The sequence below is a fragment of the Bombina bombina genome, chromosome 3, assembly GCF_027579735.1.
Source record: "Bombina bombina isolate aBomBom1 chromosome 3, aBomBom1.pri, whole genome shotgun sequence".
In the NCBI taxonomy this organism is placed as follows: Eukaryota; Metazoa; Chordata; class Amphibia; order Anura; family Bombinatoridae; genus Bombina; species Bombina bombina.
In genome coordinates, this window is record NC_069501.1 from 971,202,265 (window position 1) to 971,219,611 (window position 17,347).

At 39.8% G+C, this 17,347-nt stretch overlaps 1 protein-coding gene across 4 annotated transcripts in view; it reads right to left on the minus strand.

Moving 5' to 3' along the window:
- The window catches only part of ADCY6 (adenylate cyclase 6), a 591,281-nt gene that overhangs the window by 166,041 nt on the left and 407,893 nt on the right, over positions 1-17,347 (minus strand). For all 4 annotated transcript variants that reach the window (XM_053708058.1, XM_053708057.1, XM_053708056.1 and 1 more), the window contains exons 9-10: positions 10,536-10,677; positions 245-373 (exon numbers count right to left, since the gene is read on the minus strand). In XM_053708058.1, the coding sequence (XP_053564033.1) occupies positions 245-373; positions 10,536-10,677 (271 nt within the window). The remainder of the gene's footprint in view (positions 1-244; positions 374-10,535; positions 10,678-17,347) is intronic.

Below are 17,347 nucleotides of genomic sequence, written 5' to 3' on the forward strand. Positions count from 1 at the left end.
TTTATAGGTTCATTTGAAGCTATCCGTCATATTAAGGAGCTGAATTACACATTTATTATTAAAGGATATTACATATTGACATATCGTACATTAAGCCAAGAAATTAGAAGAAAGAAGTACAATTTTATTTGCTGAAGCTACCCGACGCCTATGAATTGTTAAGCCCTGTAGCGTAAATGAGAAGATCATACTGGTTTTTTAGCATTCAGTACAGCTGGCCTCTTTCTCATTGCCAGAGACTCACCATTTGTCTAAAAGCCTTGGAGCCTTTGTTGCGAGGAAAGGATCTCTCAGGCACCCATACACGTGTAAGACCCTCACTGGAGTTAGCGCGTGCTCTCTGGAGCTTTGCCAGCATTGCTTTTTCTTCTTTCTGGGGATATAGAAACAAACACATTATCAGCCATATTAAGCTTACATTATTAGAATATGGTGCCTAGTGGCAGTTTTACACGAAAGCTGAGGAATACTGTGCACCACCATTCAAAACACAAATATTACAGAGAAGCAAATTTGCAGGGTACTGCCTTTTTTCATACCCAGTGCTCTACCCTAGTGTTTTTCAATTCCAGTCCCCAGGGTACATTAATGGGCCAGACTTTCTGGGTGACCTTGGGTGAGAGCAGGTTAATATTCCATGGATACTGATTAGTGAATTATTTTCAACTTTGCAATAGTTCAGATATCATGGAAATCTGGCCTGTTAGTGTGCCCTGTGGACTGGAATTTAAACCACTGGTCTGTAGAGAACAAAGAGAGAGAGTTAAAGGGGTAAAAAGGGAGTTAAATAGTAAAATAAACTTAGCAATGGATAGCAGAAGGTTAGTCCCCTTGTACCCCCTCCCCACATCCTTGATATTAGCTTTATCATCAGCTTTCTGCAATTGCACCCCAAACATTATGGTCTAGAGTCACACCTGGGGGATTGTATTTTGTAATTGCATAATGAAGAAGTTACAAAAATTAAGCAAGTTAACTGAACGTATTGAAGCAAACAGTATGCAGATACTGCCTCCAATATAGTGCATTTGCTAAAGGAACATTTTACTGCACAAATGACATGCTCTTGTTCACCATAGCATGGAATTGTAGCAGTAGGAACTTCACAAAGAGGTTACAATAATAGTTAAAACATAAATAAGCCCTTTTTGCAGATGATGTGATTCTCACAATAACCAAATCCTGTTTATCATTACCACCATTACACTCGTTACTGTCTAAATTTGGAGAATTTGCTGGATATAAACTTAATGATAAATGTGAAGCATTGGGAGTATATTTACCAGATCATACTACAGTAGACTCAATTAACTGGCACCCATGGGGATCAGTAAATTCCAGATAAGTCTATTTCTGGTTGCTTGAGAGTCACTATTAAAAATAGGTCTAACATGGGCAGGAGCAGGTTAGAGGCGCACACTAGACGTATCGTATGAAGCAGACTTCAACAGGGTGCTCAATCAATAACAAATTCCCAGAAAGTCTCAATCTCTTGCTGAAAACAATGTGTTTATTCAGGAAATAAAACACATTGTTTTCAGCAAGAGATTGAGGCGTTCTGGGAATTTGTTATTGATTGAGCATCCTGTTGAAGTGGATCTTCCTATTGGGCTCTCCCTTGCCAGTAGTAGTGTGAACCCTGGTCCGGAAGAGTGATATGTGACAGAGGGATGCTGTACTGCCACGACATAGCCCGTCCTGATTGCCAAGCTGATGCAATTGTAAGTGCTGCAGTGTATTTTCTGTCCCTATTACTGTACCGTTTGTCTAATGAGTGGGTTAGTGTCGCAGATAAGTGTGTCTATCGTCGCTCTATATCCTGTTGAAGTGGATCCTCCCATTAGGCTCTCCCTTGCCAGTAGGTGCTGCAGTATATTTTCTGTCCCTATTACCATTTGTCTAATGAGTGGGTTAGTGTAGCAGATAAGTGTGTCTATCGTCGCTCTATTTACCGCAGCTCCTGCTATTTAAAGAGATCCGGACTGTTTCTTTATGCTCTAACATGTTAAAAAAAAATCCGTTTGCTTGAGTTCCGGATAATCGAGATTCTACCGTATTATCATTAAATCCTGTCTTTTAATGGGCTGCTAAGGAGATCAAAAACTATTTATATTCCAAGCAAACTAGAAACAAACTTAATTATATGCCTATGTATTCTCTTCTGAAAAAAAGAAATGGGTCACTTATAAAATCTATTTTTATGGTAAGATGATAGTAAGTAAGATAGTATTCTTACAGTAATTTTAGTATCTCTTTAGATCTCTTCCTATTCCTTAAAATAGGATGTATTTAAATAGCCTACAGAGGAATGTATTAGGGCTTATTTGGAACTATAAAAGAGTGCAAATCAACAAAAAGACTATGTTCTTTCACAGACGGGTGGATGGGGGATGTATTGGGAGAAGCGGACACTAAGGCATAATACCATGCAGCTAGGATGGCACAGACAGTGTTGTTGTACAGTAAGACTGATATTTTAGTCTGGGTTCACTTGGAAAGCGAAATGATTAAAGTCAATCCCATCTCCCAGCTCCTTTGGTCCTCGAGGGAACATAGACCAGAAAACTGGAAGTCTTGCATTACAACTGCCCATACCATTCGATTTTGGGATACCCTTAGTGAGTACTATTTAGGCCAGTCATATATAAAGGGATCCAATATCTTTACTTTTGAACAGTATTGCAATATACATCCAGTATGTCCAAATTTATGGTTTCATTACCTCCAAGAACTTCCCAGGGCTAAAGAGGTCCAATAGAAACAGAGAGGAACAAAAACTAAATTTTTTGAGATGTTGTGTGCATCATCTAATTGAATGAAAGGTTCAATAGCAGGATTTTAACTTGATAGCTGGGTCACAGAAACTTTACATTTATATAGTTGGGAAGAAGATAACCTATTCTCTAAAGATGTGACCTGTTTGATACGAGCAATGACTCTTGGAAGGAGAGCAAATGGAGGAAACAGGTATGCCAACCTGAAAACCCAACGAACCGCCAGAGCATCTATCAGAACGGCCTGCGGATCTCTTGACCTTTCCAATTTCCTTTCATCAAATTTGCTTTTTTTTCACTTGGTATTCTTAGTTTAAACTAAACATAGGTAGGCTCATATGCTAATTTTTAAGCTTTTGAGGGCTGTCTCTTATCACAGGCTTTTAAAATCTCTTTTCAACACAAAGAGACAGAAAGTACACATGGGCCAAATAGATAACACTGTGTTCAGGCACAGGGGGTTATTTAAGATTTAGCACAAAACAGTGCTAAATTTAAGACAGTAGATAATAAACAGTCACAGTCATGTGATCAGGGGGCTGGAAGAAGGTTCCTAGATACAATGTAATCACAGAGGTAAAAAGTATATTAATATAACTGTGTTGGTTATGCAAAACTGGGGAATGGGTAATAAAGGGATTATCTATCTTTTGAAACAATAAAAATTCTATGGTAGACTGTCCCTTTAAGAATCCGAGTAACCTCCTTCTGAGTTCCTCCCTGGTGATTGATATAAGCCACAGAGGTTATGTTGTCTGACTGGAACCTGATAAACTGGGCTGAGGACAACTGAGGCCAAGCTAATAGAGCATTGTAAATCACCCTCAACTCCAAGATGTTGATGGAAAGAGCAGACTCCTCCTGAGTCCAAAAGCCCTGAGCTTTTAATGAGTTCCAGACTGCTCCCAAGCCCAGCAGGCTGGCGTCCGTGGTCACGATCACCCAGGAAGGTCTCCGAAAGCATGTGCCCTGAGAGACACATGCTCCTGAGAAATCCACCATGGGAGAGAATCCCTTGACGACTGATCTAACTCTATTCTCTGAGATAGATCCGCATGGTCGCCACTCCATTGTCTGAGCATGCACAACTGGAAAGCTCTCAAATGGAATTGGGCAAAAGGAATGATGTCCATGGAAGCCACCATAAGACCGATTATCTCCATACATTGAGCCACTGAAGGATGAGCAGAAGCCTGAAGAGAGAGGCAAGAGGAAATTATTTTATTTTTCCTGACATCTGTCAGAAAAATCTTCATCAATAGAGAATCTATTATGGTCCCTAAGAACACTACTTTTGTAGCAGGGGAAAGGGAGCTTTTTTCCAGATTCACATTCCATCCGTGGGAACGAAGAAAAGACAACAATATCTCTGTGTGAGATTTTGCTAGTTGAAAAGATGGTGCCTGAACCAATATGTCATCCAGGTAGGGTGCCACAGCAATTCCACGAGAACGGATCACTGCCAAAAGAGCCCCCAGAACCTTTGAAAAAAATCTGAGAGCTGTGGCTAGACCAAATGGAAGGGCCAGGAACTGGAAATGTTTCTCCAGAAAGGCAAATCTCAGGAATCTGTGATGGTCCATGTGAATAGTAACATGAAGATATGCATCCTTTAGGTCTATGGTTGTCATGAACTGACCCTCTTGTACTAAAGGAAGAATGGAGTATATAGTCTTCATCTTGAAGGATGGAACTTTAAGAAGCTTGTTTAGACACTTCAAGTCTAAAATGGGACGGAAAGTTCCCTCTTTTTTGGGAATCACAAATAGGTTGGAGTAGAACCAGAGACCCTGTTCCTGCACTGGAACTATCACTCCCATGAAGGAAAGATGTTGTATACATTGCAAGAACGGCTCTCTCTTTATCTGGTCTGCAGATAATCTTGAGAGAAGGAATCTGCCTCTGGGAAGAAAAGTCTTTAATTCCAATTTGTAACCCTGGGATACTATGTCCAGGGATCTGGGACATCTTGTATCCAGGTTTGAGAGAACTGAGAAAGTCTGCTCCCCTCCTGATCTGATTTCATCCAAGGAAGTCTCTACTTGAAGAGAATCAGACAAGGCATCAAACTAATAAGATGCTGCACTAGTCACAGTGGCAATACACACCGTAGGTTGCCATTGGAGACCTTGATGAACATAAATCTTATTCAAATAAGCCTCCAGCTTCTTGTCCATCGGATCCTTAAAAGAGCAGCTATCCTCAATAGGAATAGTGGTTCTCTTAGCCAGAGTGGAAATGGCCCCTTCAACTTTGGGTACAGTATACCAAGGCTCTTTAATGGAGTCCTCGACAGGAAACATTTTCTTAAAAATGGGAGATGGGGGAAAAAAGAGACACCCCTGGTTTCTCCCATTAGTGTGAGATAATCTCCCTAGCACGGTCCAGCACAGGAAAAACATCCGAAGTGGAAGGTTCATCAAAGAAACTATTATGTTTACTAGATTTCTTAGGAGTGACAACGACAAGGGTATCTGAGTCATCTAAAGTAGCTAAAACCTCCTTTAACAATACACAAAGGTGTTAAAAAACAGGAGATATACAGTCCTCAACGCTATCCAAGATAGGACCTGAAACTGGTCCCTCCTACCAATCTAGGGTAGGAGAACCTGCTCTGCTTGGACCTATTCCAGAACTGAGTCGGCTCCAAAACCCACCTGGATAACTCAGGCTTAACAGAGATCCTGGCTCTGGGTCTAAGAACAAGAGAACAACAATTTGTCTCTCACATTTGTTCTTTCAGCCAAAACAGAAGAGACCGCAGAATAGCGGATCCACATCAACTCTTTCTCTCCAACAGAAGGAAAGAATAGACTTAGAAGTCATATCTGTCCTAGCGACTAAAGGTCTGAACAGAAAAAAAACTAAAACCCTAGCTTAGGGGCTATAAGTCTGAGAAAATTCCAAACAAATAATTTAAAGCTCCAAAGGCTTAATTCTTTCCCGAAAATATGGAGGGAACCATAACCTCGAAATTAAGACAGAGATTCCTTAACAGGAGGTCTCCAGAAATGTGACAACCTAAGTACATAAATATCCCTAATGACAAAACATCTTCCTAACAAGAGTTTCTTCAATAACCAAGAGCTCTAAAGATAAACTATCCTCAAAAAAGGCAAACACACAAAAAAGGTGTTAGCCAAGTAGGAATGTGTGACGACACAACCTTATAGAGCCTGGAAATGGGATCTTAAAACAAAAAGGAAAATAGAGAAAAGTAATAGGATCTCCATCCTTCCCACCCGTCTTAATCAAATTCGCTATATGATTTAGTGTTCTGATATTCAACTGGCAGATCGGTACTAGGAATCTCTAATATCGCCAAAACGTCTCTTAGAAGCGCAGGCGTGCCGCTCTACATCTAAAGGCAAAATCCTCCTCTGCCGGAGGAATAGAAGCAGCAGGCTCCAACCCAGAAGGTCCGTACTCTGAAGCCTCAGAGAGAACTGCATCTCCAGATGACTGATCATATACAATCGTCAATTTTCATGATGCTCCCTGGGCAGGAGTGCATGGATTAACCCTTTGTTTGCGTGTAGCAGTACTAGGCTAAACAGCTAAGGCCGCAGACATGGCCATACGGAACTGCGCCATAACCTCTGGTGGAAAGAGGCCCCCTCCAGGTGGAGGATTAGCGGTGTAAGGGGAAGCTGCATGTGTAGGATCAGATGAATCTAGGGGACGCACCTCACGGGACAAAAAGAGTCCTCAGATGGAAGGCTCAGTGGCATCTAACATCTCAACATTGGTTGATGAAAATACCCTGTTGCGGCATACGGAACTTAATTTAAAGGGCTGGACTACCCTGGTCTCCTCACAATATACACAGGTATCAAATTATGTTGTAGGGGGATCAGTCTCAAAAATATCAGAATCCTCCATAACTAGATAACCCTATTTAAATCAGAGAAAAAACAACTGGCACCTTATACCCCCAATAGCTGGGGCACTCACCACCTCCTATGACCCAGACAGTATAGAGAAATTCACTCCTCTCCGTAGTCACTTGGTCAGGAATAGGAAATGGAAAATCGTGACCACTCCCGGTCACGCGGTGCGCCATGTAGGACTGCCCCTGCTAAGGAAAAGCGCGCCAAGCTGAATAAAACTGCACAGCTCTTAGTAAAAAACCTGCACGTTCCGTATCAGCCTATGAGCCCAAAAAAAATTTCACACACAGAAAGCAGCAGAAATCACATAAAACAAATATGATTAAACCCCACTGTTCAATAATCCCCCTCAGGAGATATTAACCCTTGATTCCATAAAGATAAAAGGAGTCCCGAGACCCTGTCTTCTAGCGTTAACATATGTGTAAAAAATGAAACGATCTTACCGGAATCTATGCCGTGGAACAGAAACACGGTCCTTCAAGTGTAACAAACAGTAGCATCGCTTCTAACATGGACTTGAGTGATGACAAGCAGGCAGCGAAACTGGTCAAAGCTGATTGCTTAGGAGCTGTTAACATGAGTCTGACTTATCAATGCTCTCACTGAGAGGCTGACAAGACTACTTTAAACTCCAGTCCTATATTGAAGGACAGATATCCTTCCTAAGGAACTACTCCAAAATCTTCTGACACTTCTCTGCCAACCTCCTGTGACGAAAGGCAAAGAATGACTGGGGGATGAGGGAAGTGGGGGAGGTATTTAAGCCTTTGGCTGGGGTGTCTTTGCCTCCTCCTGGTGGCCAGGTTCAGCATTTCCCACAAGTAATGAATGCAGGCGGACAGACATCGCCGGAAATCAACCCGATCGAGTATGATCGGGTTGATTGATACCCCCCTGCTGGCGGCTGATTGGCCGCGAGTCTGCAGGGGGCGGCGTTGCACCAGCAGATGCTGAATACGGCGAGGGTATTGCTCGCCGTATTCAGCAAGGTCTGGCGGACCTGATCCGCACTCTCAGATCAGGTCCACCAGACCTTGATAAATAGGGGCCATTGATTCTCCCTATATTAAGAAGGAACACTATATTAAAATAGTCTACAGATGGTATCTTCGCCCTAGTAGATTTAGACATATACAAGCCAATACAGAGCCCCCAATATCTCCTCATTGTTTTAGAGGTTGTAATGTTGATGGACCCTTTTTCCATATATGGTGGTTGTGCCTGAAAGGGACTGTCTACTTGAAAATGTGTTATTGTTTAAAAAGATGGATAATCCCTTTATTACCCATTCCCCCAGTTTTGTATAACCAACAATGTTATATTATTATACTTTTTACTTCTATGATTACCTGTATCTAAGCCCCTGCAGACGGCTCCTTATCTCAGTGCTTTTTACAATCTTGTATTTTAGCCAATCAGTGCTGGTTCTTGTATAACCATTATCATTATCCACGGGAGTGGGCACAATGTTTCTATATGACACACGTGAACTAGCACTGTGTGGCTGTTATGCAAGATTTAAAAAAGCACTGAGATAAGGAGCGGCCTACTCGTGCTTAGCAACATGTAAACTTAGGAGTTAAAAAGTATATTAATATAACAATTTTGGTTATGCAAAGCTGGAGAATGGGTAGTAAATGTAATAAAATAATTTAAAAAATCAAGTAGACTGCCCCTTTAAATTACTGCTCAGGTGTTGCAAAGAATTGTTGGTCCTAAGTGGATACAGCTGGTGAGTTAATCAGCAGCGCAAATTGGGCATCTGAGTTGTGCGACTAGCACTGCTGATTGGCTCACTGGTCGTGTCTTCTCAAGACCAGAAGTCCTCTGTGGCTCCAGAGCAGTACTTTAATTCTGTGTTTAACCCCTTTGCATCATTAGACTTGCAAGTGAGGTAATGCTAAAATTAAATCCTTTAACTAACTAGAATGTGTTATTTTTTGCACTACAATGGTCCTTAACATTAATGCACCACTTTTACCCAAGTTACTCAAGTGCAAACTAGTGTCAAAATTTTTCTTGTCTTTATTTTTCTTTGCAATTAAAAAGAGCTAGAATTTTGATTTAACACTAATTGAAATTAACAACAATCATATGGGCAAAATCCAACCTAAATGTAGTTAAAGCAAACCTTATTAAGATAGCTGCAGAAAGAGGAATATGCTTCTGCTAATAAACGCGGGTATCGCTTAATTTTATGTAATCAAATGATCAGAAAAGATAAACATTTTAACAAATATTAATGCGTTTCCCACGTTATCTTTTATAAATAATAACATTAGTACAATCCCCAACCAGAGTTTTGACCCCAAAAAATTGTACATTTGCAATTTAAAACTAGTTGAATACAGGAATTTGTACATAAAATAAAAAAGTGACACTAAACACCTTGCACTTTTCGGCAGTCTTGCAAAAAAAGAAAAAGGGACAGTATATACTAGATTTTTCTTTGCATAAATGTTTTGTAGATGATCCATTTATACAGCCCACACAGGGTTTTTTTTTTTTTTTATTATCTTTTTTTAAAAAAAGTATAGTTTTGCTTATTTTTAAATAACGTTGCTCTTATTTTCAGACTCCTAACCAAGTCCCAAAGTTTTAGGAGAATACCGACGTATACCTACTCCAGCTTGCTTCTGTTCTGTCTTTTTATATGCAAAGGAAGGGGGAGGCGGGAGTGTCTGCCATTTACCACATATAGTGGGTGTTCCAGTTACCTTTTAAACACATAGCTAAACTGGGAGCTTCTAAGTAAGTTTTTAAACAGTTTTATACTGGATTTTTATATCAGTATCTGTGCATCTTATTCTTTATAGTAGTGTCTATTACATGCAGTTATATCAAAATTGGTGTATACTGTCCCTTTAAGATACTGGGTTAGTGAAACACCTTATTTGATTAAATTATTTTTCAATAGCCAAACTCCAGTCACCATTTGCCTTATTTGGATGAGCTTGCAACTGTAGCCAACACAGCTAGCCACAGTCATTACGTTAGTAAACTGCTTATTGTTTTGCAGTATATTATCTCTGAGGAAGCCCACTAGTAACAGCGATGCTGCAACATTAGGCTAGTGAAGGCTGCCATGTGCACTATCAGTTTTTAGAATTTGAAAACTTACTATTCAGACTTAAAGGGACATTCCAGCCAAATTGTAATCCACATGAATGCATTTTGGTTTTGAATAGCAGCATTTTTCTACTAACATGCATTAGCAAAAATGCTTCTAATATAAGCTATAGCCGTTTCAAAAGTGTATTTAAGTATGCACCGTACACAGATCTTACTCTGCCTAAGGTGCTTGTACCATCTGGTAATGACTCAATTTATTAATTGTTAACATGATACAAGCCCCAAATGGCACTCTGAGGAACTGAAGAATGTAAAATGCTGGTACACTGAGAATATCTAGCAATGCAATATCTAGCAATGCCTCACATGCACGAGCAGAGAAAAAGGTTAACTCTAAAACAGTGATAATTTTTACTAGAAGCATTTTTGCCAATTCATGTAGATTTCAAATATGTTTCTATTCAAAGATGTAATTAATATATGTGCATTTAAATTTTGACCAGAATGTCCTTTTAAATTACAGGAAAGGGGAGCAAAATAAATATTAAAAGTAATTTTCAAAAAGGGATTTTTTTGGATAAACCTTAACATTTTATTTTACAATCTCACCCTTTTCATTGTTTTTTTTTGTTCATATCCAAAGGCTACAATGGCATTTAATAGAAGTAATGGTGATGGTGGTCATTTTGAATAAATTAACATATATACTAATTATGAGCATCATCGGGTCCCTAGAGTGATGTGGCCCAAAGCGCTGTATGACTGCTCATAATTACAGAGACAACAGACAACATACCCGCTTCTGACTGCATCCCATGACCAGGAAGGTCTTGATGTTATGTTCTTTCAGATATGCGTTCCTCTCACCCCCGTGTCCAGGTTCCACCTCATAGTCACCATTCAGATACTTTAGAGTTGCGCTTGTGATGTGTATCCTCCTGTTAAGGGATATATAATGATTACAACTATCAGGATGCTGTACCACATGGGTCATATGCCCCCCATCACCAATTACATCTCATAAGTTTCATCCATGAGATAAAGTGACTTAGTACAATGTGAGATAAAGTGACTTAGTACAATGTGAGATAAAGTGACTTAGTACAATGTGAGATAAAGTGACCTGGTACGCAGTGAGATAATGTGACTTAGTACAATGTGAGATAAAGTGACTTAGTACAATGTGAGATAATGTGACTTAGTACAATGTGAGATAATGTGACTTGCTACAATGTGAGATAAAGTGACTTGCTACAATGTGAGATAAAGTGACTTAGTAAAATGTGAGATAAAGTGACTTGGTACGCAGTGAGATAAAGTGACTTGGTACGCAGTGAGATAAAGTGACTTAGTACAATGTGAGATAAAGTGACTTGGTACGCAGTGAGATAAAGTGACTCGGTACACAGTGAGATAAAGTGACTTGGTACGCAGTGAGATAAAGTGACTCGGTACACAGTGAGATAAAGTGACTTGGTACACAGTGAGATAAAGTGACTCTGTACAATGTGAGATAAAGTGACTTGGTACACAGTGAGATAAAGTGACTTGGTACACAGTGAGATAAAGTGACTTGGTACACTGTGAGATAAAGTGACTTGGTACACAGTGAGATAAAGTGACTTGGTACACAGTGAGATAAAGTGACTCGGTACACAGTGAGATAAAGTGACTCGGTACACTGTGAGATAAAGTGACTCGGTACACAGTGAGATAAAGTGACTCGGTACACAGTGAGATAAAGTGACTCGGTACACAGTGAGATAAAGTGACTCGGTACACTGTGAGATAAAGTGACTCGGTACACTGTGAGATAAAGTGACTCGGTACACTGTGAGATAAAGTGACTCGGTACACTGTGAGATAAAGTGACTCGGTACACTGTGAGATAAAGTGACTCGGTACACTGTGAGATAAAGTGACTTGGTACACTGTGAGATAAAGTGACAATGTACAGTGAGATAAAGTGACTTGGTACACTGTGAGATAAAGTGACAATGTACAGTGAGATAAAGTGACAATGTACAGTGAGATAAAGTGACTCGGTACACAGTGAGATAAAGTGACAATGTACAGTGAGATAAAGTGACTCGGTACACTGTGAGATAAAGTGACTCGGTACACAGTGAGATAAAGTGACTCGGTACACAGTGAGATAAAGTGACTCGGTACACTGTGAGATAAAGTGACTCGGTACACTGTGAGATAAAGTGACTCGGTACACTGTGAGATAAAGTGACTCGGTACACTGAGATAAAGTGACTCGGTACACTGTGAGATAAAGTGACTCGGTACACAGTGAGATAAAGTGACTCGGTACACTGTGAGATAAAGTGACTTGGTACACAGTGAGATAAAGTGACTCGGTACACTGTGAGATAAAGTGACTCGGTACACTGTGAGATAAAGTGACTCGGTACAATGTGAGATAAAGTGACTCGGTACACTGAGATAAAGTGACTCGGTACACTGTGAGATAAAGTGACTCGGTACAATGTGAGATAAAGTGACTTGGTACACTGTGAGATAAAGTGACTCGGTACACTGTGAGATAAAGTGACAATGTACAGTGAGATAAAGTGACTCGGTACACAGTGAGATAAAGTGACAATGTACAGTGAGATAAAGTGACTCGGTATACTGTGAGATAAAGTGACAATGTACAGTGAGATAAAGTGACTTGGTACACAGTGAGATAAAGTGACGATGTACAGTGAGATAAAGTGACTTGGTACACTGTGAGATAAAGTGACTCGGTACACTGTGAGATAAAGTGACGATGTACAGTGAGATAAAGTGAAGTTAATGAAAACTAAACAAATGACAGTAATTGAATAATACATCTGAATCTCACACTCCCTCTCTCAGTCAGCATTGCAGCAGGATGGTAATGTCTAATCTATAAACACTATCAGAAAGAAATAGAACAGTTTAGCTGCTCGGAACAAGTATAATGCACAAACATAACACAGATGCACCAGCTGAGTCACATCAGACAGAAACAAACAATTCCCTTTTCACAAAGAGAGATTAAGGGCCTGATTATGCCTTATCCAACACATAAACATACACAGGAGAATGAAAACAAGGGACACTGCAAAAGTGTATGTGTATGCAGCTGGTTTTCCTACAGTTTGTGAGAACTGTGCCCATCTGATTACAGAAACTCTTAAATCCCAATTCCTCCATATTAGTCTCACTGAAGGGGCTACAACTGTACATAATGGTGAGTCTTTCAAATACACATCCAATTAAAGAGACACATTATACATTATATATATATAAAATCATTTTGTATGGGACCCCAACAGAATATTTGCCACTATTAATTGATGATGAAAGACACTACAACAAGTAATCGTGACCTTACAGATGTTAGCCTGGACAAACATTAGTCTCTTTCCATTTATGGTGGGGAAACGCTTAGCCTATTTATAAAAGAGCTGTAGAAACAGAAAATAGGAAAATACTAAAACAATAAAAAAGCACAGCCATACTGCAATATAACAACACGTTTCTGTGTTTTACTTTACTTTTGCATTCAGTTTTCTTGGTGTTTTTTTTTTTTTTAAATGGACGTGGAAGTCAAAATTACATTTTTCTATTTCAAATTCAGCATAAAATAAAAACAAAATGTATTTCTATTAACAAGTGTACTGGTTTCCATGGTATCTTTTGCTAAAACTTAGTTTTTTCCCCAACACTGCATACTGAGGTAGTCTCAAGAGTAGGCACGTTATACGTGTACTTCTTAGCTGCCATATAGTTCTTAATAGATGAGCAGGCTACTGAGCCTACCTCAGTATGCTCTGATGGAAAGAAGCTATGTTTAAAAAAAGGTTGGACAACATAAAACCCTTTTCAAACTTCTCATGTTTCTTAGCTATATTGTTAAAATCTCTCCTAATCTCTCACTCTGCATAACTGAGTTTCTTATTATCATTCCTTGTTTTCCTTTACTTAATGAAACCTTGATACTAAAATTGTGTTTCTCCAGGTTAGAAACTTCAAATCAATATTTCCGATTATTTTCATAGGATAAGCGGCTCAACTGAAAACCAAATCATCATTTACTAACAGCCCAATATGTGCCGGCAGCCATCTTAATCCGAACAAGTACCCTGGGACAAATGTCATATTAAATATTTAATTGTAGCTTCTTCTGTTTTCAGTATGTTGCACTAATAAAAAACAGTACTAGTATATTTGTAAAATGACAAGTGAAAAAATGTTTCTCTGCTTCCCCACTGCATTTTCTGCTTTGTCTTTTAGTCCCCTGTTTGTTTTTTTCTTTTAAAAGGGGCAGTCAACACCAGATTTTTTATTGTTTTAAAAAATAATAAAATAGATAATCCCTTTATTAACCATTCCCCAGTTTTGCATAACCAACGCAGTTATATTAATATACTTTTTACCTCTGTGGTTACCTTGTATCTAAGCCTCTGCAGACAGCCCCCTTATTTCAGTTTTTTTTTTTTTTTTTTATTAAATTTTTTATTGAGGTTATAAGAATAGTACAACCAGTATGGAATACCGTTAAGTATACATAACATATGAAATGTCAGATAGATACATTCAAGAGAAGGCAACAGCATTACAATGGATCTGTATGGAGACTTGTTTTGAACCTCATTTTTATATATATAACAAATTCTATAACAGGTTCCTCAGTTGATGAAGGTTACTCTTGAACCTTACGTAGCTTATGTACAATTAGGGAGGAACTAGGCTTTGAAGTGGCCACTTTTGGACCAAGTATGGGGATAGAGAGATGAGAAAAATCAGCAGGTAAGAGCTGTTTTTAGAAGAGAAGAAGGAAAGGAAAGAGAAAGAGAGAAAATGGGGGGGAGGAGGTTGGGCCCCTGCTGTGGATGTGTTCTATCTAAGAGTAGGGGGAGAAGAGAAAGGTACTAAGTTGGTGGGATACAGTGAGGTGGGGAATTAAAGAGGAGGGTATTATGAGCTAGAGGTGTAAGATTATTAATAATTAACTGATTAGAGGGAATCTGCACAGTGTTGGCTCAGAGGGCCAAAATTATATAGTACCCAAGACTAGCACTGGTGTACATCACAGTAAGCCTGGACGTGCTCATCTGTGACAAAACTAGTATAATAACCACTCTTGGTATGATAGCCCGCAAGCTATGGAGTGATATACCCATAGTCTATAGGGTTTCTGGATTCAGATGCTAAACTCATTCATGTAGATTGATAATTGAACCTTACTTAAGGCTGGGACTAGAGTATATTACATACTTAAAGACTATAATAGAGGGTTATTGTTATGTACACTGGTAGCTTTCAGGACTGAGTATATAATCTGCAGTGAAAAGATGAGGGTATACATATCCATAGGCAGGAGCTAAGTAACTATGAGAGTATCCCTAAACTGGAGACAATGAAAACAGGAACAGAACATATGATACTGACTGCATAGCGTGACAAGGTACAATTGCTGTAGTATGAATTCTGAGAGAGATTAAAACACATACCAAAATGCACAGCACTAATAAAAGGATATTCACAATGCACCTCTGACTAAGAGATGTTCTAACTTCTAATGACAGACTTGACAGAAAGTTAGTCACAGAGAGAGAAGGCAATACCGCACACCATACATCAGTAGGCCTATCAATTACAAAGGCAGGGAATGTAAAGGCAGAGCTGATTTCCAGGAGAACATATGAATACAGAGAGCATCAAGCAAGGTATCTAACTTGCAGCTGTCATACTGCTGATCTCTCTTGTGAATGGTGGGTATATTATCTGGAGGGAGAAGTGGGCAATTAGATGCATACTTATATAAACTAACACTATATGGGAGTATTACCCCCAACTACAGGAAAAAAAATAAAGGAATATAATGAATTTCCCTCGTCTTTTGTTACACTTGCTCTAGCCTAATATACTTATCAGACAATAGACTCTAACAGTTATAGCTCCAATGGCCCGCATAAGATTATCAGATACATTTTACCTTAACATATACCATTCCATCTTAATAAATGTACATTTTACAGGAGTAGTCATATGTGGTGAAACCTAGCTGTGCAGAGATATATACTGTTCGTGATCCGCTCTTACTCATAACATATATCTATGGGGCTGCATAATAGCAAAAATAAGAGTGTTCATTTGAATGTGTAATTGGTTAAGGTACTTTACATGAGCATATGTCTTTGTTTACTGGATAAAAATCCTGTACCATTGTAAGCTACTAACAGATGTCCATCGTATTGTCCTGTGTCGAGCCATAGGAGACAGCAAGTGCACCTCAAGTCCAAGTTTATCCGATCCCCATTCTGTCTAGTGCTGGTATGATGTTTATCAGAGGGACCGACATAATCTCACCGCAGCTTGAGGGTTGTGGAGTGCAGAAATGTGTCTGTCTTGTGAAGGAAGGTCTGACTCTGTTCATCTCTGTCTCGACCGGCCGCTTCAGGGCAAGAACTGCATCAGTAGTTGCGCTCTGGAAACAACTGTCCGGGCTGCTCTCCGGGAGCGCCGCAAGCTGGAAAGCTATTTTGTGAGCCTGCTGAGGTGGATTAGATAGAGCGCTGTTTCTCTCATCCGCTGCCAAGCTGTGGGGGCTTAGATGTTGCGGGGCACTCTCTTCTTCTAGCGGGCTAGCAACCGTGCCATGGGTTTCCTCCATAGTATCTAGCGAGTCCTCCCAGTCGTGAGAAAGACACCGGATGAGGGAGTGGAACTGAGCATCCATGCGGAGCTCTAGAGCAGCTAGTGCTCTAACTATTTGGTGTGTCATTCTCTCTGCTGGTTATGGTAACTAGCGTGTCCCTCAAAGGTGGAAGTCGGTTGGTAGTCTGGGTTACAGCATGTCTAACCCCGATCTGTGTGGAAGAAACAGTCTTTAGATCGGTATCTGCAGCACAGGGCTTCCACGTGGCAAGGAAAATGGCTGCTCCTAGATATTCTTGTGCATCAATCTGCCCGTACCATAGATGTCAGTTCCTTCGTGTGACTGCCAATCAGTGTCCCACAGATTCCTGGTCTTCTCCCAAAACCCAAGGGTGACTACAGTGTGGATTAAGGCTGGGCTGAACGGTCAAAAGAGTTAAATTAGAAAATGTTTCAGCAGAGCTGTATTGTAGTGCGACCGTTCAGATCCCAGGTTAGCTCCGCCCCCCTATTTCAGTTCTTTTGACAAACATGCAATTTAGCCAAGCAGTGCTGACTCCTAGGTAACTCCATATGCATGAGCACAATGTTATCTATATGTCACACATGAACTAATGCCCTCCAGTTGTGAAAAACTGTCAAAATGCCCTGAGCTTAGAAATTAGCATATGAGCCTACCTAGGTTTAGCTTTCAACAAAGAATACTAAGAGAACGAACCAAATTTGATGATAAAAGTAAATTGGAAAGTTGTTTAAAAACATAATTTATGCTTACCAGATAAATTCCTTTCCTTCCTTACTGTTGGGAAATACAACACCTGGCCACCAGGAGGAGGCAAAGACACCCCAGCCAAAGGCTTAAATATCACTCCCACTTCCTCAATACCCAAGTCATTCTGCCAAGGGAACAAGGAAAAGTAGGAGAAATATTTTGATATAAATGGTGCCAGAAGAATAAAATAAATATAG